Source organism: Haliotis cracherodii, unplaced genomic scaffold (genome assembly GCF_022045235.1).
Source record: "Haliotis cracherodii isolate W230 unplaced genomic scaffold, xgHalCrac1.p SCAF_15, whole genome shotgun sequence".
Taxonomy (NCBI): Eukaryota; Metazoa; Mollusca; class Gastropoda; order Lepetellida; family Haliotidae; genus Haliotis; species Haliotis cracherodii.
In genome coordinates, this window is record NW_027266270.1 from 3670541 (window position 1) to 3696333 (window position 25793).

The 25793-nt window shown below is 40.7% G+C and overlaps 1 protein-coding gene across 3 annotated transcripts in view; it reads left to right on the forward strand.

Moving 5' to 3' along the window:
* Positions 1-24455, forward strand: part of LOC139462177 (transient receptor potential cation channel subfamily A member 1 homolog) — a 43996-nt gene extending 19541 nt beyond the window's left edge. For 2 of the 3 annotated variants that reach the window (XM_071243720.1, XM_071243723.1), the window contains exons 10-29: positions 776-853; positions 1245-1322; positions 4424-4492; positions 4903-4950; positions 5553-5660; positions 6415-6506; positions 6911-7057; positions 9510-9621; positions 10495-10631; positions 11413-11549; positions 12021-12149; positions 13504-13607; positions 15574-15743; positions 16496-16607; positions 18002-18136; positions 18446-18646; positions 19662-19862; positions 20785-20853; positions 21237-21416; positions 23813-24455. In XM_071243720.1, the coding sequence (XP_071099821.1) occupies positions 776-853; positions 1245-1322; positions 4424-4492; positions 4903-4950; positions 5553-5660; positions 6415-6506; positions 6911-7057; positions 9510-9621; positions 10495-10631; positions 11413-11549; positions 12021-12149; positions 13504-13607; positions 15574-15743; positions 16496-16607; positions 18002-18136; positions 18446-18646; positions 19662-19862; positions 20785-20853; positions 21237-21416; positions 23813-23959 (2454 nt within the window). In that variant the 3' untranslated portion in view covers positions 23960-24455. The remainder of the gene's footprint in view (positions 1-775; positions 854-1244; positions 1323-4423; positions 4493-4902; positions 4951-5552; positions 5661-6414; positions 6507-6910; positions 7058-9509; positions 9622-10494; positions 10632-11412; positions 11550-12020; positions 12150-13503; positions 13608-15573; positions 15744-16495; positions 16608-18001; positions 18137-18445; positions 18647-19661; positions 19863-20784; positions 20854-21236; positions 21417-23812) is intronic. The other variant, XM_071243721.1, reaches the window with a different exon arrangement.
* The last annotated feature ends 1338 nt before the right edge of the window (positions 24456-25793 follow it).

Sequence of the window (25793 nt, forward strand, 5' to 3'; positions counted from 1 at the left end):
ACAGGATGTAACAGTTTACATTGCTGACAGGGTGTAACAGTTTACATTGCTGACAGGATGTTATAATTTATATTGCTGACAGGATGTAACAGTTTACATTGCGGACAGGATGTAACTGTTTACATTGCTGACAGGATGTAACAGTTTACATTGTTGACAGGATGTAACAGTTTACATTGGTGACAGGATGTAACAGCTGACATTGCTGACAGGACGTAACAGTTTACATTGCTGACAGGATGTAACAGTTAACATTGCTGACAGGATGTAACAGTTATCATTGCTGACAGGATGGTACTGGAACAGGTTGGTAGTCATGTAACAGCTAACATTGCTGATGTCTGGTGACAACCATTACCATTTGGCCAGTGTGTTTGTTTGACGTGACCAGTGCGATATGTGCGTGACACTCACACGTTATGTCAGCATGAAGTAGACATATACCTTTTCCAGGCTAAATGTCATCCACTCTTAATTTGATGGGGAATTATTTCAGAATGAATGGATCCTAATCTTTACTAAGTTGAGTGAGTGAGCGGAAGAGTGAGTGAGTGAGTGGAAGAGTGAGTGAGTGAGTATGCTTGTACTCCACATTTAGAAATATTCCCGCAATATCACGGCGACAGCTGATCTCACGCTATTTACCAATGTGGGGAATCGAACCTGAGACTGCAGCGAGCTGTGCGAACGCTTTAATCACAACGCTAACCCACCATCCGGTTTACTTGAGGGTAGATTCCACATTTGAACTGGGAATGAGATGTTGTTATTTCAGCATATTGCAAAACAAGAAGGAAACAGTGTAGACTCCAAGGTCCGGAAGGCGGTCGAGGATGTGAGACAGAAGCTGGAGGTAAGGACGATGATGGCAAGAGGGTAAATTGTACATTGTTTTGTTAAACTGCAAGACTTCTTCTGTCAATCTTTAATCAACAAAATGCCATTTATCCACTTTGCATTATTGCTGTTACTATAATCCGTTTGTTTGTTGCTTAACACCGCACTCAGCAATATGTCAGGTATATTGTCAAATAATGAAGTGTGAACCAGGCATTCTAGTGATTAAAACAATGAGCATCGATTCACGCCGACGGTGTACGATAAAACAAGTACGAGGTACCAAGTTCCCGAGCCTGACCAGCATAGGTTTCTTAGGACCAATTCTATCCTGGAATCACCTTGATGTAGCATCAGTTTGATAGTCTTTTAAAAACTTGCTTTTACGCGTCATCATCTTGTTTCAGAAAGAGGCTAAACCTGTGGATGACAGGATACCTACACAGAGGATCTACCGGATCGTACAAGCACTCGGGCCCCCCAAAGTGAGTGGGTGGATGGGTGGATGGGTGGATGGATGGATGGATGGGTGTTGATTAAGAGTGGGTGAGTGGACAGATAACATATAATATTTCTCAGACGGCAGTTTTGGAAGTAACCGATGAAGGTAAACCTTGTGTGGATGAATGAATGAGTTTATTCCGAAAAGGGGCCATCGGCCCATTATACAAGGTACATTGGATTGATCAGTTTACCTGTACGGAGAGCGCTGACTATTACACCAGGGGACCGATTCACTAAGCGCCCGCAAGCCACGAAGAAGTGGTCAACGCTCATCGGAGTGCTGAGAAGGATGCACAAAAGGTTACTGAGGCCGGTCATAACCCACAAACGCCCCGTGGATCTCGTCACAACACATGTTACACACACTGGCAACAACCAGTCTCACATTGTTACAATGGCATGGAACTACAAAAATGGCACATCTTTAAGGAGAGTGTTCCTTTCCTTGAGAGCAAGAATACACGCTTTGCAAAGCTTCTTATAACATAGAGGTTGCATCTATATAACTGTTTTAGAGTTGGACATATACAATAATATTTAGGATGTACCATTTCTCTCAAATTCGAGTAGAATGGACACTCGAGACAAAAGTGGAATTCAGTTTCTGTATATGGCACAATACAAACCATCTTCCCGAGGCAAGAGAGTTAACTGACTTTAAAAGTCCAGTTTCCACCCTTGCCGAACTAGGCTGGGCTCGACCGTAGCGCCACCAGTGGCTATTCATCTTCCCGAGGCAAAGGAGTTAACTGACTTATTAAAGTCCGGTTTCCACCCTTGCCGAACTAGGCTGGTATTATGGAGTTACGTTTTGTCTGGACTAACGAGTCTATGCATAGTCCAATCAAAATCGCGCACCGAATTCAAATCCGGTTCGTAAACTGTCGTGCAGATTTCGATCGATTGCAGGGTTTACAAAGCATGTGCATCGCCAATTCGTTGTCAGCAGATATTTTCCAAATCCTTTCATGTTTTTAATCAAGGCTATTACGAGTTATGTCCTATCTATGCCTCTCCTATTGACCAATAAGATTTAACCTCTCGTATCACTTGCATTTGCTTCAAACAAAACGGTGGCGCCCAGTCAAGACAATCTAATCGATTATCAAGATCTATATTGTGATAAAACGAGTCTTACATCCCGAAATGTACCAAATCACGTGAGCACCTTGATTAAAAACATGAAAAGATTTAGAAAATATCTGTTAACAACGAGTTAGCGGTGCACATGTTTTGCAAATCCTAAACTCGACCGAAATCTGCATGACACTTTACGAACCGGATTTCGATTTCGGTGCGCGATTTTGATTGGACTATGCATCGACTCGTTAGTCCAGCCAAAATGTAACTCCATAATACCAGCCTAGTTCGGCAAGGGTGGAAACAAGACTTTTATGGTCAGTTAACTCACTTGCCTCGGGAAGATGACAACAAAAGTGACACAGACGTTCTGGCCTTGGTATTGTATAGTGCCTACCTGCCTCTACCAATAGATTATGATTAGAATAGCTAAACTTAACAAGTATCGTTTGATAGATGGCTATATCAATACAATTAGTCAGATGTTCATAATTAAAATTTTCCTTGACAAAGCCAAACTATTCTAGCTGAGAATAGCATCCCAGATGATTATTCCATGTTTGTTGGCAGATATCTTTACATCTTTGCTTAAACCGCAACATAAATACATTTATATTACAAACACATTGCTGTAACCAAGCTTCGCCAAAACCATATGTATATAGCAAATATTTAACATTAGTAGACCAACAAGCTTTACTATTTCCTGCCCTTCTATACTGAAAATCATAAGAACCTTTTAAGATAACATTAGCCTGTTGTGACAATAACCAATAACCAGAATTTTATAACGTTGATATAATGCAAACCTTGATTGATGTTCTCTTCACAATACCTCTTGCAGTTATGTTAGGGCTGTTTCTATCCATGCTCAGAACAAGTTTACAGAAACGATCGTGTACATTTTCAATATCGGGTGAAGGATGAAATCCCCAAACCTCTGCTCCATGATTTAAAATTGGCAATACTTTTATAACAAAAATATGAAAACAGACAGTAGCTGGGATTGTTGAGAATTTCCCCAGTGTTGATTGTAGTCTCGAACTACTTTCCGTGCCTCTTGTGCAAACCTGGACTGACTGGATTGGGGTAACACTTCCACATCCGGGATATAACAAGTCAAAACATATCGCAATGCAGCAGTGTTCAAGAACTTTGTTCAGCCATTGAAAAAATCCGATATGGTACTGATAAACTATTTATAAACGCAAAGCTTCCACGTATAACTGTTTCCGTTCTAACAGTGTTTAACTGGTTATTATGAGTATCACGTGACTAGTGGGTTCAGGGAAATCATTCTCGGTGGGATGGTGAACGAATACTGAGTAACCATTCACAGAGCGGACCTAGTTGAGACCACGACGAGTCATCCTGAACCACAGGAACTCGTTATTGGTCAGTAAATAAAAATATATACCCCCTATATGTAAGCTTTTTACATATAGGGGGTATATATTTTTATTTACTGACCAATAACGAGTTCCTGTGTCCTGAACATCCAATGACTATTTCAAACACAAGACCCGTGATGAATTAAACAGTAGCAAGCCTATTTGACACCATACTTATCTTTCGAAAATATGACGGGGGCACGGTGGCCGCGATTCGCCGCGATTCGCTTTGCAGAGATGCGTCGCTTGAGCACGCCAGAAACCTATGATTGTTGGTTCGAATCCCGGTTCGCCCCGATTATGTTTCTAGGTTACCACCATACCCGTGCTCGTGGGTTTTACAGAAGTGGTAAAGGTCTGAGACAAGCATCACTTTAGGCTTTCCTCCAAAAATTAAGATGACACGCCGTGATATAACTGGAATACTGTTAAAAGCGGCGTTAAACACAACTCACTCACTCACTCCAGAACATGACACATGGCGAGCCGACGGTGCCTTAGTACAGACAGAAGGTCAAGTTGAATATGGCGACTGTTTAGGTAAAATACTATAAAACAATATTTATGTGACAAGTGCGCCTGATTCCCAGTTACAACCTGCACTGTTGTAGGAACATCCTCCCGATGTACAGGAGAAGAATGCTAGACCCTCCAGGACATCAAAGGTTAAACCCCACTCAGTAAGTGATCAAGAGGACATATGTTTACCTGTTATGTAAGGGACTTATCTTTTGATATTCAGCGAGGGGAGGGGGGCTTGGATTTTGTATCAAGATATTTTATATATATATAATACCACAAGCCTGAATTTCATTATAAATAACACCTTGCAACAGTGTCATTTTTGTGGCAAGCAATGTATTTCTTTTTCGACTGTCATTATATTTTAATTTTTCGATAAAATCCCCACATGGGTACAATATGTAAGGCCCATTTCTGGTGTCCCCCGCCGTGATATTGCTGGAATACTGCTAAAAGCGGCATAAAATCATACTCACTCACTTTGTGTTAGCTAATATACTTAATGAAGAGTACAAATTGAGTCCAGTGCATTACTCTCTGTGAATGCTTAAACATGTAATTATATCAGCAGGCATCATCTGAAAAAGAGAAAGATTCAACGAAATATTATGTGAAGGTGGGTAATATTCTTATCAGTCATTGACCTAATTACGACATTGATACTGTGAAGATATCTATACTGTGTCCCTTTACACACGATTGACATGTTTAGGAACTTCAACAGAGTAAACATGGCACATGATGGTCTGATATCGTTCACTAACCATCAAATAGCCAATTCCCTTCCACTGATTTACCCACCTGAACCAGAAATAAAGGAGACCAGTGAGACCGCCTCATCTGTTTCATATTTGAATCTATGCATAAAGATTCAGTGTGAAAAAAACCCTCTACACAAGACTGTATGACAAGAAGGATGACTGCGATTTTCCAATAGTCAACTTTCCGTTATTATACCAGAAGCTCCAGCAGTTGGTGTCTACATTTCAGTACTTCTGAGGTACAAGAGAGCATGCTCTTACAACCAAGATTTCACAGAGCGTCATACAACTCTTGCTTATTGATCTAGGTTGCGACATTACAGACCTCTCAGTAAATCAACTGTGCTTTTGGCAGAGATTTCTTTTGAATATGAAAACGTTTTGTTGCTTTTACTTTCAGAAACCAATAGTTACCTAAACATTCACATATTCATAGTGTCTTACTTCTCATCTTTAGAAATTCCTGGAACTAATCTACACAGACAACATCATCAACACAGAGGACAACATCGGCAACACCGCTCTGCATCTTGCAGCACAGAATGGACACACAGAGATTGTGAAGGTAAGTCCAGTGTATATAATTATGTTCTCTGTGCTGGACAATCAGAGGTTTCACAGGCTGAACACACGGGGTTTAAGAATGTGAGTTAACTGTAAGTATGTACTCTGTCCAAGACAAAAAGGGTTTCACCGAAAAGACAAACGGTGATAAAAATTGTGAGCTAACTGTTAGCATGTGCTATGTTCTGGACCGTCGGGGTTTCACAGACTGGAGACACGGGGTTTAAGAATGTGAGTTAAATGTATGAACTCTGCCCCAGACAAATAGGGTTTTACAGAAAGAACACACAGTGATTAGGAATGTGTGTTAAGTGTAAGTGTTACTCCGTACCAGACAAACACGGTTTCACAGAATGGTCACGCAGCAATTAAGAAGGTGAGTTAACTGTAAGTAGGTTCTCTGCCCCAGGCAATCAGGGTTTCACAGAAAGAACACACATTGATTCAGAAGGCGAGTGAGTTAACTGAAAGTATGTACTGCGTCCAAGACAAGTAGGGTTTCACAAAATGGACACTCGGTGATTAAAGGGTAAGTTACCTTAAATTGTAGTCGATTTAAGAATACAGAATAGACAAACTGAAATCGTGCAAGTAAGCAACACGTGAACATATATTTTCTAGACCATCCGGGTATCATCTCAAAGCAGAATTCATATTAAATTCGTATCAAGCTACAAAGAATAAATATGTCACAATATATTGTTGGTATTGCTACAATGTATACATATAGATATATGTTTCTTGTACATTGACAGAAAATGCTTGAAAAACACAAGGCTGAACATGGTCGGAAAAACGACAGAGAAAGAACGGCCCTCCATCTTGCAGCAGAGAAAGGGCACACACAGTACTGAATTAGGCTTCATTGTAGTGTTGATCTATACTCCTTCAAAGAAAGAAATTTTAGACAATAAATATGTATAAATGAATAATTTTAAAAAGTCTTAACAGCAAATATATACAATGTTAATACTGTTGTTAACATTAAGCTATTCTTTCTGGGTGACATTGTTGATTTTGTTCTGATTAATGTCCTTGTAATATTATTTTTGTATTTATATATATATCGTGGGTTTCACCGAAGTGGTAAACGTCTGAGACCTGCATCACTTGGGGCTTTTCTCCCACATTAAGCTGACACGCCGTGATATAACTGGAATACTGTTAAGAGCGGCGTTAAACCCAACTCACTAACTCAATAATAAAACACACATTTTCCACTTCTCTCAAGAAACTGCTTCTTGTTGCTAGGACAGTGGGTGTGATAGTGGCAAGACACAAGCAGGGCGTGTTTGCAGAGGATCAGGACCGCAACACGCCTCTACACCTGGCTGCCAAGGGAGGACATAAAGACACAGTTCAACTTCTCGTCAAGAATGGGGCTGACATGAACCAAATGTGAATACTAAACATCATCTCTCAGCATCGCGTCACAGAAACCATGAAGGACTTAAATAGCGACGCGCGTGTGTGTGTGTCTGTCGGTCTGTGTCTGTGTGCCTGTGTCTGTGTGCCTGTGTCTGTCGGTCTGTGTCTGTGTCTGTCGGTCTGTGTCTGTGTGCCTGTGTCTGTCTGTCTGTGTCTGTGTGCCTGTGTCTGTCTGTCGGTTCTGGTTTGTTTGATTTACACATATTTTATTAGACTGAGGTACAAGTTGTCCAACTGAGAAGACTCTCTCCATAATATTTACAGCCAATCACAATATGGAGACATGCAATAAGAAGGGACGCAGCATAGTATAATTAACATTAAACGTAGGTGAGTTATATTGATAACAAACGGAAGCCTGTTTACACCTGCGCTACTCAAACTCATTCCATTATACAATATATATTAATAGAAACGACAAAACCGTTTCCATATTCATAAGAACTCTCTTCTAAAAGTAGAATCAATTGTATGATGCCAACTCGATCATAAGCATATGTTAATGATTCACTATCAAATAGTGATGATGCCATGTGTCCAAGTCAATTGTTCACCTGATAAAACACGGGAAAATGTGTTACAAATCAAAATAGAAAATTGCATCAGACATCATTTTTGTCATTGACAGCTCCGATGAAGCCTTGGTCAAACACTTATGTAGAGGGAGGTATAGGAGTGCCTGATATTAAAAATACAATCAATTCTCAAAAGATACCTTGGATTAAACGTTTGTTCCATTAACATCCACACTCTGAACTTACCACTCTTTTGATTAATAACACTACAACTACAACTCCAACACAAATTGATTTTCTGCAAAAATGTCATTTCTATATTTCGGAAAAGGTTATTAATGATAGGACCAATGCTTTCTGGAAAGATGTTCTGTGTGCATAGGGAAACTCAATAGAAAAAAGGAAATTCTATCAAAGAGGATAAAGATATATTATCACAACCGTTATGGCAAAATACGAATATAAGAATCTGGAACACTCCAGTATATCATAAACATTACTCGGGAAGAGGTATTGACCTTTAAATGATTTGATAGACGAGAGCGGATATTTCGAGATCTTTTAGACCTAAAACATGTATACGACTGTAAAACACATTTTCTGGAATATTCTACTCTTATCCTGGCAATAAATAAAACAATATCTAAAGCGTACGAGTATAGCCCTAACATCTAAGTTACATCTGCCCGTAATATATACCATATCTACTGGGGGGGGGGGGGGGGGGGGGGGCGCTGCCTGGGTAGAGTATTTTATACAATACAGTACCATTCATGGCATTATACCAACAAACGAGTTATTGTACCAAACCCGATATAAAGAATAATTTCTTCGCAATTTTTGTAAACGAGAAAAACAAACCTTAGTGCACATGTTGTATGAGTGCAACATTGTAAAACATGTCTGGAACAACGTTAAAAAATGGATCAAAGACAAAACTGGAATAGAACTAGAATTTTCAAAATTGACAATTGCATTAGGATATAAACAAAAAACGAAATGATGTTTTAAATCATATTATAACTGTAACAAAGCAAAACATATTCAGATCAAACATTTTCGACTCCATACCACATTTCACACACATCAAACAAGAAATAACCGATTCATATTACATCGAGAGAAATATGTCATATTCACAATGTAAATACACACAGTTCATGGCATTTTGGCCTCTCACCACCTATTCGTTTAAAAACACGAACAATCCTACATTATTTGTTTGTTATTATCTATGGATATACTTTGTAACTTGTATGTATTTAAGATTGCATGTGAACTATATTCTGTAAACTTATTGTTTGTGTACTCTAAAAAGATATAAAATCATAAAAAAGAAACGCTTGGTCCACTACAACATGCTAAATTTCGGTTTATGCCTGGTCTGTAAAAATAATAATTTGATTGTCAAGTAAAAAGGTTATGCTTTATTTGATGTATATTTAATTTCTATTGCCAGTTGAAACATATTTAGTTGCCCTGAACTTAGGTGATAATGTAGAGTGTTTTGCAGTTACCTGAATAGTTTTCAACATTAATATTGAGGATTCATGAGATTGTTTTAATCATGATGACGGAAGTTGTATTATCAGAATAATTAAGAGTAAATATATTCCTTTATAAAAACAAATTACTGGGTATGAGGTCTTTAAAATATATAGTGTTATGTCATAATATATTTAACTTAGACACAAAACAACGCTTTTAAATCGTTCTAATAACGTTTCGCACCATGTCTCAATGTGAAGCGCATCACGTGATACATAGTTTGAAAGAGCATGTAACTATTCTTGCATCTTCTACCATAAATGTGTTTTCTTTTCAGGCAAGCTATCAGTCCAGTGCACACCCGTAGAAACTGCAAATGCACATACAAAATGCGGTACATCTATTCACTGTCTTTACAGGAACGTGCACGGAATGACCCCTCTTGACCTGGCTGCCAAGCACGGGGAGGTGGAGATCTGCGAGATGCTGGCCCGGAAAGACCCCCAGATGGGGCGGGAGAAGGGCTGCAACGTAAGTGGCACAAAGCATGCGTCTGTTGTTTTACGCCACACTCAGCAGTATTCCAACGAATGGCGGCGGTCTGTAAATAATCGAGGCCGGACCTGACAATCCAGTGATTGGCATCCTGATCATCGATCCACGCCATTGGGATACGATGACATGCATCAACCAAGTCAGCGAGCCTGACCACCCGATCCTTTTAGGCGCCTCTTACAAGCATAGTCGCCTTTTACGGCAAGCATGGGCTGCTGAGGACCTATTCTACCCCTGATCCTCACTGGTTACAAAAAATACGTGTCTATGACAGTTCGAAATGAGTGTATATCTCAAGTCTTTGATAGGCAATTAGAAGTTGGAAGAACATAACTGAAACATGACACTTTGTATTGAAAGCAACTTTTTTATATTCTTTTTCACGCAGTTTCAGAGCTACTTCTTGCCCCTTCATTAGGCGAATGATTAGCAAGTGCCAAGAGTTTATTTTTCTGTTTATGGAATCCCATGTCATTGTTATCAACGTATCTGCTTTGTGTGATGATGTAGGCTGGTGGTGAAAGCGTTTGGTCGTCACGCCAAAGGCCCCGGTTTGATCCCCCACATTGTACCACAGTTTGTGAAGCTCATTGCTGGTGTCCCCCGTCGTGATATTGCTGGAATATTGCTAAAACGGCGTCAAACGTTACTCACTCACCCTTTCGTGACATGATATAAATTGCGATAATCGCTGTCAGTTTTTACCTGCCGTGTGTTCAGTTCCAAAACAAAACTTACACTTCCAATGGGGATAACTCTTCCCCAGGAATGATTCATGCCACTAAATACATGGTTGCACTAACAATTAAGACCTGATATTCTTTACATACAACTCGGCACCTGTTGCAGGAATGTCCACTTCATCTGGCCTGCAGAGAGGGTCATCTCAACGTGGCCATGTTCCTTCTCCAGACCAAGGCCGACATGACACACAGGAATAGCGGGGGCCTCAACTGCCTAGATCTGGCAATCATGCATGGACACAAGTACGACATTGTTCCTCAATGAGATTATCATTATGTCCTAGTTTCGATGTGTTTATGTACCAAGAGGCTATTCCTGTCAGTTAGCACGTTAGTCAGTTAATCTTACACAGTCTGTAGTTTTGCTGAACTGCCTGGCGTTGCGTGTCATGATTGCTTTTGCATGTGTTAGTGACGGGTACTATCGGTGGAGCAGGTTCGCTCACCTTTCGCGAAATCCGGGTGTCATCACTCTTTGGTAGTTATTTATAAACACATGCTCCTGATATAGTCGGAACTGTACAATGGGGTCGGGTTTGGGCAGAGATTTCTTGAATAGGGAAAGAGTTTTGTGGCTTTTTTCAATAAAAGGTAACTTCATTGGGTCAATCCGTCAAATGGCTCAGAGGACCTTAGTATGTTGAGTGCCCGACTTGTTGCAGTGTTCTCTTGAAGGATAATACCTTTAGGCCAGACAAAAAGCGAGACAAAGGGAAGGGGGGCTTGGATTTTGTATTGATGAGGTATTTTTTCACGTACTGCTACAAAAATAAAGATATAGATGTTTTTATATTTAAAACTATGAACCTGGAGTTTTTGACCGAAAAACAGCTCGCAACAATGATATTCTTTTGGCAGAAAGTTTATTTTATTTAATAATCTGAAGGATAATTATCTTTCGGGAACACTTTTTTGGACAAAATTCCATCCTTCACCACCATCCCCCAACCCCCAACCCAACCTACCCCCACTAGCCCTGCCGAATATAAAAAAAGTTGAGTTTTATAATTCTTAATTTCAACAGAGACACTGCCCGCTACATCTTGAGACATGATTTGTGGAGAGAAGCTCTGAGGAACCATGTCAGTCCGAAAAAGAAACACAAGAGGTCTTCCCGAAAGATCGTTACACCCATGAGGAGACTGATTCGCGACATGCCAGGTGGGAGTGTAGCTGTTGAGAAAACTGCTTGATGTTTTCAATGACACAAGAACAATCACAAACAACTCTACGTAAACACGCCCAAACTCCTTTAGAGATCTGCATGATGTGTCTAGTAGCAAGTTGAAATTGTATGGACGGATCCACTCAAATAGATACCCTTTGTCATCTAAACTGTCTAAGACATATTCATTATCTGGGACATTTTGTATGGAGACTAGCTACTGTTTAAGCAACATCTGTAAAACTAGATATTTTTGTACATTAAATATGTGAGCCTTAACATTTGAACGGAAAACAGCTTCCAATGTATTTGTCTGTGATTGATACTTTCTCCTACACACAAAGGGTCGGTATACGTATAGTTAATGCTTGGCAGATATGCGACACAGCGTGAAGTTAAATAAACGTCGAATTACAACACCATAATTGTCACCAGAAACAACATTTTGACAAACGTGTTTGTTTTAGACTTGGCGTACGAGGTGCTAGAGAGAAGTGTAACAACCACGGTCATCAGTGACGGAGAAAAAATGAAAGAGGAAACGACTTACAACTTCGAATTTGTTGATGATCTGTATGAAAACTGGGCAATACCAAGTAAGAGTGGTATCAGTCAATTGATCGCATCCGTCTTACGACAAGGAGATTACGTTTATTTAGTGTAAGATCGTACGATAGCTTCTTCCTTGTAGTAATGTAACATGTAAGTCGTCCATATCTTGCAGCTGTTTTAGCCTTGCCCATTCTTTCCTAATTATGTCGATTGCATGGGGGCCTGATTGTTTGTCTATAACCCACGATCAAACATGTTTCTCAGGATCATAACCAACATTAATATTCTTCTGTGGCCGTGACCCGTGTAGGTCCGGGATAGAATAGGTCTTCAGCAACCCATGCTTGTGGTAAAAGGCGACTATGCTTGTCGTAAGAGTCGTCTAACGGGATCGGGTGGTCAGGCTCGCTGTCTTGGTTGATGCATGTCATCGTATCCCTATTGCGTGGATCGACGAGCGTGCTGTCAATCACTGGATTGTCTGGTCCAGACTCGTTTATTTACAAAACAATATAGATGGAATATTGCTGAGTGCGGCCTTAAACAACAAATAAACAAACAAACAAATCTGTGGCCGTAAGATAATTCTTGTGGCCGATTAGCGTACAATCCATATGGTTGGAAGTCAATTGTTGGGCGATGGGGTCGCCTAGTGGTTCAAGCGTTCGCTCGTCACGCCGAAGACCCGGGTTCGATCCTCACATGGGTACAATGTGTCAAATCCATTTCTGGTGTCCCACGCCGTGATATTGCTGGAATATTGCTAAAAGCGGCGTAAAACCCTAGTCACTCACTCACTCACTGAAGTCAGTTGTAACGGTGCATGTGAATGACGTTTTTTGAGTGAGTTAGAATTCCAACAACATTATGCTGGGGCACACCAGATATGGGCGTTCAACATTGTAAACCAGTGTCACGTTATGTCCGAATCAGAACCCTACATTTGATGGTGATATTGTGATATGAATTACATGTCACCCGTGTAACTATATACAAGCTGTGTAAACCCCAAAGACGAAAGTCACTAGATGTACAGAGACACGCGTCTTAAGTAATGAAAAAAGTCCACCAGGTCACCAGGGCCCACTTGCACAAAGCGATCTTTGCACTAAGACTGTCGTAAGCCTATGCTAAAGTATGGGAGTTACAATCATCTTAGCGCGAAGATCGTATTGTGCAAGTGGGCCCAGGCAATAGCCTTGCTTGTCTTTCAAAGCCTTTTCAAAGGAGTTCAAACTTTTTATACACATTCGACAATAAGAATAATAGTATTTTTATTTCAATTCACAGAAGCAATAATCGTAATGCGGATATTTCAAATACATATATAGACAGTGCAGTATTCTAATATGGCCATTGTTAACATATTCCTGTGCAAGCATGCTGTTTTTCCTTCAGAGAAAAAGAAACAGAAATGTAGTGACAGTGAGCTCAAGGCTGAAACAGTCCCATACACACACAAGGCCACTGTCATCAAGAAGAACCACCCACTGTCAATCATGGTAACACAGCTTTCTGTCTCTTTCACCTCTCAACAATGCTTCTGCGTTTCCTTTACATTATTCTGTTGAACATAACGAGTACACACAGTAGGTTCATATCAGACTAGCAGCCAATGAGTTGACATGTAGCGTCATATTACAGAATGACAGGGGCGTATGTGTGACAATAGCCAGTGTGTATGAATAGCACAGCTCAACAGTAACAACGTGAGTACCTGCATACGATCTGCCGCGACAACCTTGCATGAGGTCATCAAGTATCAGCAAGACTGAAGACTACTGGCTTTATGGTTTTTGTTTGATATTGAGGACACCCGTCTGTATTAGTGGACACTTGTGTGAAAAAGTCATCATGTACCAGTAATACTGAAGACTGCTGGCTTACCTGTCTTTGTTTGATATTGAGGACGCATATTGAGGCTCGTATTACTGGACACTTGTGTGAAAAGTCATCATGTACCAGTAACACTGAAGACTGCTGGCTTACCTGTCTTTGTTTGATATTGAGGACGCACAAGGCTCGTCAGTATTACTGGACACTTGTGTGAAAAGTCATCATGTACTAGTAACACTGAAGACTGCTGGCTTACCTGTTTTTGTTTGATATTGAGGACGCACAAGGCTCGTCAGTATTACTGGACACTTGTGTGAAAAGTCATCATTTACCAGTAACACTGAAGACTGCTGGCTTACCTGTCTTTGTTTGATATTGAGGACGCACAAGGCTCGTCAGTATTACTGGACACTTATGTGAAAAGTCATCATGTACCAGTAATACTGAAGACTGCTGGCTTACCTGTTTTTGTTTGATATTGAGAACGCACAAAGCTTGCAGGATTAGAGCGAACACGTAATGCTGTCCATCATTAATTCCTGCACCACATATTGAAGTCTAGTTTATCTCTCTATGTGTAATACTTTGTCTCTGATGTTCTAGCGGCACATGATAAATTCTTCGTAATATATACTCCATCAGCACATGAAATATATAGCTTATGGACCTACGTAAATTAATGTTAATATTTCACACATGGAAACCTTCACAAGTGGTATAAGTATATATCACTAGAAGAACATACACACATAAATATGTATACATATCACAAGTGCAATAAATATTAATATCACAGGTAGAACACTGATACCTTTTCTTAGGTAAAACACCTATATATTTGAATTGTTTGATAGGCATTACTTAGAAGTTGATGGATGACAAAGTAGACACAATTTATGGAACCTATATACAATACAGGTGTACTACATATTATATCATAGGTGTACAACATACGTCACGGTGTATGATAGGTGTACTACATACGTATATCATAGGTGTACTACATACGTAAATGATAGGTGTACTACATGCGTATATCATAGGTGTACCAAATGTGTATATCATAGGTGTACTACATATATATCATAGGTGTACTAAATGTGTATATCATAGGTGTACTACATTTGTATATCTAAGGTGCACTTTGGTAATATCACACGTATAATTTATAATTATTTTAAATGTCTACTATATATTTATATCAAGGTGTGCTACTAGTATATGTTTATATCAAAATCAAGAGATATTGTTGATGTCAGCTTCTTTATTATGATGAACATAGCGTTTCGGAGTATATGCTTACTCCTTCATCAGGTGATTCAGGTTGTGTTCCGCATAATAAAGAAGTTGACATCCATACATTCACTTCCTTATGTGTATCACTTCTAAATGCCTTTCAAAGACTTATGTTTATATCAATGGTGAACTATATATGTATTTCACAGGTGCTTTATGTATTTACATGACAAATGTACTACATTTCTACTTCACAGGTGTATTCATATGTATGTAACATGTGTGCTATGTAATGTTATCACACGTGTACAGTATATTTATATAACACGTGTACTATGTAATGTTATCACACGTGTACAGTATATCTATATAACACGTGCACTATGTCTATGACAGGTGGAGTGTAACAGGGATGAGCTGTTGCAGCATCCCTTGGTCAACAAACTCATCAAGAGGAAATGGTGGCATTTTGGCGCCTACTATTATCTGGCTAACTTCTTCGTTCATCTTCTCTTTGTCGTCCTGCTGACTCGATACATGCTCAAGTCCACCCATCCCCTCAGCTAGTAGGTATATTTCTGTTCCTTAAATGACTTGTACCCGTGCCTTTTCAGGTGAACAATTGACTTGCCTTTGCAAGGGTTTGTGAAGGGTGCCACCGATGGGACAGGATACGCTCAAATATTCGCGAACACGCTTTTATCACGATTTGATTGTGATCCCTAAATTCTTAGATTTCTTATGAATATGGAAAGGGATTTGTCATTTGTATTACGACGATAGAAAGGGTTTCATGTCTCTTCTACTTGATATATCTCCTCCTTTGGTAATGTAATTGTGGAAATGCTCAGGTGTTGCAGAGACAATACCGGATTTTTTTTATAAAATCATAAAACTCGAGATATTATCGTACATTTTTACCTCAGCTTTTACAAACAATACATGCTGGTCATGTTGGATGTCCTGAAAAAGTGTGTGGTGAACTGTGTTTCTCTCCTGTACAGTGAAAACTGTCGCCAGCAAAGGAACCTTTTAAAGCAAACTGTGTTGGTGGCAGAAGATGCTTACTCTTTTCACGATCACCTGGTGTCATCACTGATCTTCAGCGATCCATCCATATACCTTTCATAACTATTTTGACTTTTACACCCTATGTAATCTGTAATCGAGACTAATTATTCTGTGGAGTTGCCGTTTTTATATTTATAGCAGTGGTCTTAAATGTCTCGCGCCCCGCTCTCCCGAATATTAAAATTTTGAATCCGTTAAGGAATAGGGATGAAGAGTGGCATACATCCTGTGATGTCTTCTCCTTCAGCACCAATGCGGCGTCAATCAACGACAACAGCTGCGACAGGAGTATCAGCCCATGGCTTTTGGTAGAGAAGATCCTTCTGTACGTTCTCATGGGTTTAGGCGCAGTGTTTGAGGTGAGTTGCTGTCAGAATCGTCATATTCTAAATCATTCCTTCGAAGTTGAGTGCAAAATATACACTGGATGGTAAAAGAAAGAACCACCTGATTGTCGAAGTGATAACTGTGACACTTAGTGCACAATATATATTTAGTACCCTTTGAAATTAATACTTTATTTTGTAAATACATTTCATTGGTCAAGTATGGTCAGGAAGAATACAAAGAGACACGTCAGTGAAATGTTTGTTTGTTTGTTTGTTTTGTTGTTGTTTAACATGCACATGCATCAACCAAATCAGCAGGCCTGACCACCCGATCCCGTTAGTCAACTCGTATGACAGACATGGGTTGCTGAAGACCTATTCTACCCCGGGTCTTCCAGGGTAGTCAGTGAAATGGGACTAAAGGTGATCCTACCGGGTAGTTACGGTCAACACAAATCTAGTCCTGTAGACACTGGTACAGGCTGTCCTTAGGGAGTCCTTGCTGTCTGTGATGGGCCTTAGAACGGTTGGTAACTAGTAGTCGCCTGGATCTGGGACAACGAAGAGTGCTGTTCGTCTGTCGGTATCATGCTGACAACGTGGCCACAGTTAAGTCACCTGACTCCACTATGAGCTGTCAGCCCCTCTTTCAACATTCCTATTGCCTTCCCCCTTTCACCTCCAGTCTTCGGGCATTGTTTGTCATTTGTCAGAAGGGCAGCGGGTAAGATTGAAACAGATACCAACTGATCCTGTCTTCAGGATGTGCAAACACCACAAAGCACTAAGAACATTTGGGCTAAGAAACATTTTACACGTGCATTTATCTTGATTTGCTCGACCTTCACAACGCATAAATCGAAGGTCATACCGTCAAAAACCAATTCTTAACAGGTCACCAAAACGCAGTTCCACCCTTCCCTGTACATGAAAACAACTTTCTGACTTCATAAGTTTTATAAGTTGTTTAACAAATATTGCATCTGGTTATAACCCGGATGTGTTGTTATGAGTGCTAGATGAGAAAAGAGCGACAAACCCTTTGCATAATCAGAAGAAATGTATTGCACGATTCTGACAATAGCCTAAGCCTGTGTTTATACAACAGTGATACTATGAGGTTACTATGATAACACCATCATAACACCCGCAGAAGCCGTATTAGCTCTCCTGTAATGCATACCCCACTCAGACACAGTATTCTGACTCCGAGCTAGTCAGTCCTTCCTTTTTCCCATTCAAAGTTGAGCTCCAGGCAGGATAACAAGAGGTAAAATCTTTGAGTGTGACTTGGTGTGACGTGACAGGGCATCGAAGCAGCGACCTTTCGCTCTCCGGGCAGACACTCTATCCACTACACCACGGAGACGGTTGGGGGCCCACCACAGACATGCAAGTGTGTGCAATGATTCGTGTACTTTCAGATACTGCAGATGATCAACATGAGGGCTGCCTACTTGAGTGACCTGGAGAGTTATGTGGAATGGGTGTCCTACATCTTCACCTTTCTCCTTCTGCTGGAGTTCAATGAGTGCACGGCAACCACAGGCTACAGACAGGTCAGACCACGGTGTCATTTGCGGCATTTATTAGTAATTCTATAATTCTGTGTGGTTGGAGCAGATCCACATTGCAAAAAGCATCCTAGTCAGGGTCTGATTGTTGATTCTTGATGTAAGTACGTCAAAACAACCAACATCAAACTTCATAGCTTTATTAATTGTTGACTATCTTAACTATACCGTCTGTTTTTTTACAATGTTTTTTTGTTACATTGTTTAAAACCAGTCAACATAAACTGAACATACTTGATACCTCTAGATCTGAGATTTGAAAAAGAGTTAAATAAACATTGGGTGTTCCTGCAGGAATGGCAGTGGTCTCTGGGCGCATTTGCTGTTTTCTTCGCCTGGATTGACCTTGTGCTGTACCTCAAGGCCTTCACGTCCCTAGGCTTGTATGTCATCATGTTCCAGCTCGTCTGTTGGACGTTTCTCAAGGTGTTTGTGGTCTTTTTCTCATTAATACTCGCCTTCAGCCTCGGGTTCCACATTCTGCTGCAAAATCAGGTACGGAGTTCATTTTTTCACACCTTCTCCCCCACTAGTTTCCATGATAGTACAAAACAAGCAGGTGACTCTTCCCAATGACTGCATGTCCATTCCTTCCCTTATGTTCTGGTTTATATTGGAATCAAGCCAGAACGTTCAAATACCTGTAGAAATTGACTTTTTAATATGCATCTATGTCTTTTCCTGTCAAACGTGAGGAAGCATTCAATTCCATGAACTATCGGTCGTAGGCAAGTGTTCAGGAACTTTGTTATCATGTTTTCATCATTACGTTTTGTTTCAGGAAAAGTGGCAATTATGACCCCAGATGTGTTTCATTGCGTTTTGTTTGTTAATCCCAAGTGCCATGGAATTGTCTTTGGCATGTTATACCAAACACAATTGGATTTCAAAATACATTGTAATACATTTTCTCTTTTACTCTTTTTATAAGAATTCCGCGTCGATGTATACCAGATGTCGATGTATGAATCAGTTTAAAATAAGCCCCAAATAACACATGAAAATGTAGCAAAATTGATTTCGAATATTTGGAGATGTACGCACTAACATTAATGTCAACTCGTGATCTATTTCCAACATCCAGAAATGAGCTTTTTCGCATAGTGTGTGCATTGTGCAGTTCATATAGTCAAATAGGTTGTGTAAAGAGTCGTTTGTTGGCCAGGTGTAATATCGATAGGTAATGATTGCTTATAACTAATTACTAAAAAAGCCGCTGTGCGGGGTTGTGTCCCGTGGGCACGACAGAAACACGTGATTGTGGGTTCGAATCCCGATGTAGGTTTCACCAAAGCGGTAAACGTCTTAAACCTGCATCACTCCGGGTTTCCCCCCCCCACACACACACATTAGATGAGACGCCGTGATATAACTGAAATACATTGCAGGGCGACGTTAAACAAAACAACTCACTCGCTATGAAGTGATCCATACAGAATTTCATATTTTAATATGTGACAAAGTATGGTCGATAGATAAATTATAAAACATCACTTCACTCCGTGAATAGATTCCATTCAGAGACGCGCCCAACGCCATCCTGAAAACAGGCGTCATGTTCATTGGAGACATTGGTTATGATGACATCTTCAACGCTGGTCTCAATGACACCACAGCAACAGACACCACCAACCTGCTGTACCCACCAGCAACATCCGTCCTCTTCTCCATCTTCATCACACTGGCGTCTGTTGTCCTCATGAACTTACTGGTAGGTCACATTTATGATGTGAGTAACATCTATGTTGATATTTAATGCCACTGCCGGGTATTAAAGTATTCCAAAGTCGTGTAGCAAACTGTCATCCACATGCAAGTAAGCTTTAGATTGGCCAAGAAATGTATTTATAGAGCTGCAAAATCGAGGTAGATACATTTTGAAACAACGAGTTGTAAAATAAATGTTATATGACATGCATGCATACAGTTATCTGTTTCTTACACTAACTTACAAAAACTCATTTTAGTATCAAACTAATGCATATGTCGTCTATTCTCACGATGACAGTGGCGAGGTAATACGTTACACAACGCTTGAGTGACGTCCGCTAACTGCTCATATCTTGATTGACACTCCACGGAATGTGTCAGCTGTATGTGTGAATTGATGCATACCAGATAAGAACAAAGAACATTAAAGGGATCAAACACTATAACACCATGCAAGTTTTGAAACAGACATGAAAAAACTGATCAATGAATTATAATCAGGGAAGTAATCCGTCATAATCTGTCACCTAAGGTCATCTCCATGGCGTAGCCAATCACGGGCCGGGAACTCGAACACAAATATGTTTGAGACAAGCTGCAGTTATCTGCCCATCTCAAATGGGTTTTTCGCACACAGGTGTGTAAGGAACATAGTTATCCTACAGAACTATATGTTTAGAAACATCAAAATCAAAACAAGCATCATGTCTTTCAGAATAGGCGTATAATTCCGTAGAACTTCCCGGCAATAACATATACAAATTTCGAACTCGTGTGTGTAGGCTGTCAAATTAAGCAGTCTGTGTTTTGTAAACAAAGGAAGAATGGTTCCATGTTTGTTGGATATTAATAATAGCATAAATTGGTGTTTTTATGTACTCCAGGCTTGGCCTTGCACTGTTTAAATGTGTTGAATTGTGCAGGTCGGTCTGGCTGTTGGTGATATTCAGGGGATCCAACGACGAGCAGCCTTCAAGCTGACGGCAACGCATGTAAGTGAGAAATAGTTGACGGGATTCTGTTGTTAATACGTGTCTTCTTGTTATAATAGTGAGTTTTTACGCCGCTTTTACCAATATTACAAAATTATCAGGGCAGGGGATACCAGACATAGGTGTCACACATTTCACTCTAGGTTCCGCGTGATACTTTTACCATCAGGCTACCAAACAGCTGGTATATACTAGGGGTTACATGTAGCAATACAGCCGACGTCGAATGGCATGATAAATGCCATGTTTGTAGTTCTGAAATGGATATGAGTATTTTCGAAAATTAATGTATTTGAATCATTATATTTAGTTTACTGCTTCTGTTTACTGAAATGTGTGTTGTTGTTAACGGGAACAATCCTTGTCCTTGATCACCACAACAGGTAGAATTGGTCCTGGACGTGGAGAAGGTTTTGTTCAACACAACCAGAGCAAAGCTGTACAAGAAGAGATATACCACCGAGAAGAGGAAATCCAAGACCCCCTGGCTGTGGAGGCAGTTCATGGCGCTGCAATTTTGGTGGTGGAACCAGAGAGTCGAGAAGCAGGATAACACCGTGTTGGTGAGTATCAGGCTTCTACTGTAGAGCACACCGTGTTGGTGAGTATCAGGCTTCTACTGTAGAGGGCACCGTGTTGGTGAGTATCAGGCTTCTACTGTAGAGGGCACTGTGTTGGTGAGTATCAGGCTTCTACTGTAGAGGGCACTGTGTTGGTGAGTATCAGGCTTCTACTGTAGAGCACACTGTGTTGGTGAGTATCAGGCTTCTACTGTAGAAGACACCGTTTTGGTGAGTATCAGGCTTCTACTGTAGAGGGCACTGTGTTGGTGAGTATCAGGCTTCTACTGTAGAGGACACTGTGTTGGTGAGTATTAGGCTTCTACTGTAGAGGACACTGTGTTGGTGAGTATCAGGCTTCTACTGTAGAGGACACTGTGTTGGTGAGTATCAGGCTTCTACTGTAGAGGACACTGTGTTGGTGAGTATCAGGCTTCTACTGTAGAGGACACCGTGTTGGTGAGTATCGGGCTTCTACTGTAGAGGACACTGTGTTGGTGAGTATCAGGCTTCAACTGCAGGGAACACTGTGTTGGTAAGTATCAGGCTTCTACTGTAGAGAACACCGTGTTGGTGAGTATCAGGCTTCTACTGTAGAGGACACTGTGTTGGTTAGTATCAGGCTTCTACTGTAGAGGACACTTTGTTGGTGAGTATCAGGCTTCTACTGTAGAGGACACTGTGTTGGTGAGTATCAGGCTTCAACTGCAGGGAACACTGTGCTGGTGAGTATCAGGCTTCTACTGTAGAGGACACTGTGTTGGTGAGTATCAGGCTTCTACTGCAGAGAACACTGTGTTGGTGAGTATCAGGGTTCTACTGCAGAGAACACTGTGTTGGTAAGTATCAGGCTTCTACTGCAGAGAACACCGTGTTGGTGAGTATCAGGCTCCTACTACAGAGAACACCGTGTTGGTGAGTATCAGGCTTCTACTGCAGAGGACACTGTGTTGGTGAGTATCAGGCTCCTACTGTAGAGGACACCGTGTTGGTGAGTATCGGGCTTCTACTGTAGAGAACACTGTGTTGGTGAGTATCAGGCTTCTACTGTAGAGGACACCGTGTTGGTGAGTATCGGGCTTCTACTGTAGAGGACACTTTGTTGGTGAGTATCAGGCTTCTACTGTAGAGAACACCGTGTTGGTGAGTATCAGGCTTCTACTGTAGAGGACACTGTGTTGGTGAGTATAATGCTTCTACTGTAGAGAACACTGTGTTGGTGAGTTTCAGGCTTCTACTGTAGAGGACACTTTGTTGGTGAGTATCAGGCTTCTACTGTAGAGGACACCGTGTTGGTGAGTATCAGGCTTCTACTGTAGAGGACACCGTGTTGGTGAGTATCAGGCTTCAACTGCAGAGAACACTGTGTTGGTAAGTATCAGGCTTCTACTGCAGAGAACACCGTGTTGGTGAGTATCAGGCTTCTACTGCAGAGAACACTGTGTTGGTTAGTATCAGGCTTCTACTACAGAGAACACCGTGTTGGTGAGTATCAGGCTTCTACTGCAGAGGACACTGTGTTGGTGAGTATCAGGCTTCTACTGTAGAGAACACTGTGTTGGTGAGTATAATGCTTTTACTGTAGAGGACACTGTGTTGGTGAGTATCAGGCTTCTACTGTAGAGAACGCAGTGTTGGTGAGTATAATGCTTCTACTGTATAGAACACTGTGTTGGTGAGTATAATGCTTCTACTGTAGAGAACACTGTGTTGGTGAGTATCAGGCTTCTACTGTAGAGGACACTGTGTTGGTGAGTATCAGGCTTCTACAGTAGAGAACACTGTGTTGGTGAGTATCAGGCTTCTACTGCTCTGCACTGGCATTACACATGCAATATTATTATATTATACAGTTTTATATTATTACATTGACTTTTGTTGAATAATAGTTATGTACATGTTCTCACATGTACTGAGAACGGAAAATAAGATTGTTTTTAGGAAAAGAACGAATAATATCTATCCATGCGAAAGAGCACATATTTCAAAAGCGTTTAGCTCCATGTATCTGACACACCTTACTCTTGCATACATTTTCAAAATGTACAATTTAATCAATTTCACTCATACATATTTGTGACAAATTCCGCATATTTGTGATAAATGTCACCTTGAGTGTAAGGAGTACAGCAAACCAGCTTCAGTGGCAGAGAGTGTGATGTCATTTTATTGTGACGTCGTTGTAACTGATGACGTCACAATGTTCTTGAAATTATTGTGCTACAATTTCAGTGTGATATTTCCTAGGAGATGTAGCACTCGGCTTAACGAAATCTCCGTCGGATGAAAAATGTCACTCACGCATATTTCTGACAGCTCACACTAATGCATTTTTTGATGAATGACACTAATGCATATTAAGATGAATGTCAGTCATGAATAGCTGATTTTTCTTTCAGGAATCCATTGAAGAGTTGACCCGACAACAAAAGCGGTTGGAAAGTATGATTGGGGCGATGAACAGTGACATGATGGTCCTTCTCAAACACAATGACCCTGGTGTACATGGTGCTGCTAGTGCTAGCAATAGGGAAAGGAAAACCTAGAACGTCTGCACAGATAAGACAAATTCACATTCTACCACATGGACATTGTAGTCTGATCACGACTACGAAATCACACCAATTCCATCCTATAAATAGCACTATTGTAAACTTAGATCGGTTTCTGTAACACTCTATAGAGATTAGAATAATGATAAATCTGTAAATATTGCGCCAGATTCCATTCACCAAGTTAAAGCTGAGCCCAATGCGCTTCACATCTTGCTATTACCGTCGTCAGTTGTTTGTTATAACGCTCAGCCCCCTAACTACACCACTTGCTATTACCGTCGTCAGTTGTTTGTTATAACGCTCAGCCCCCTAACTACACCACTTGCTATTACCGTCGTCAGTTGTTTGTTATAACGCTCAGCCCCCTAACTACACCACTTGCTATTACCGTCGTCAGCTGTTTGTTATAACGCTCAGCCCCATCACTACACCACTTGCTATTACCGTCGTCAGCTGTTTGTTATAACGCTCAGCCCCATCACTACACCACTTGTTCCTATCGTCAGTTGTTTGTTATAACGCTCAGCCCCATCACTACTCCTTCACTGTATGTAATAGGCTTTCCATTTTTTAATCTTATTGGCTTCCTCGTCATATTGTTATCTTTGCACATTAATCCCACTTTGTGTAAACATATGAGCACGTATATGTTAACTGAAAACGCTTATTTCATTCAACACAAAAACAGACATTTCATTAACAGTGAAATTCCTAATAGATATGTTTACCCTTCTCACACACTTAAGTCCCTGGGGGGAAAGGTCAGTCGAAATTGCTAAGGCAGAAGGCGACCTCTTACACACCTTATGCAACAACAACAACAGCAACAGCAGCAACAACAACCAACATCCAACAACCAACACCCAAAATCCAACAACCAAAAAGCAACAACGAGCAACCAGTGTTCACCCGACGAAGGGGCAAGAAGTAACCCTGAAACGCAGTAACAAAGAATAAAGGAGATTTTGTTCACAAAACATTGCTTGTCTTCATGTTATCACTACAGAAGAACATTTGTGTGGGTAAATATAAGGTTTGCTTCCGCAGCTCGATGCAGGATTACACACTGTCCAATATAACCACCAGGTGCGAGAGAACAGCTACATGTTCTTGTCCACGTCCAATCAACACCAACACTATCACAATCTCATTAAAATCAGACCTTAGTTCTCGCTACCGCTAAACAATCTCATTAAAATCAGACCTTAGTTCTCGCTACCGCTAAACAATCTCATTAAAATCAGACCTTAGTTCTCGCTACCGCTAAACAATCTCATTAAAATCAGACCTTAGTTCTCGCTACCGCTAAACAATCTCATTAAAATCGGTAGCGACAACTAACGTCTGATTTTAATGAGATTGACACTATCACCTCCGTCATCACAAACTATCCATGTTCTCTCTCCACCAACACCATTACCCCCGTCATCACAAACTATCCATGTTCTCTCTCCAGCAACACTATCACCTCCGTCATCACAAACTATCCATGTTCTCTCTCCACCAACACCATTACCCCCGTCATCACAAACTATCCATGTTCTTCCTCCAGCAACAGTATCACCTCCGTCATCACAAACTATCCATGTCCTCTCTCCACCAACACACTATCACCTCCGTCATCACAAACTATCCATGTTCTCTCTCCAGCAACACTATCACCTCCGTCATCACAAACTATCCATGTCCTCTCTCCACCAACAAACTATCACCTCCGTCATCACAAACTATCCACGTTCTCTCTCCACCAACACTATCACCTCCGTCATCACAAACTATCCATGTCCTCTCTTCACCAACACACTATCACCTCCGTCATCACAAA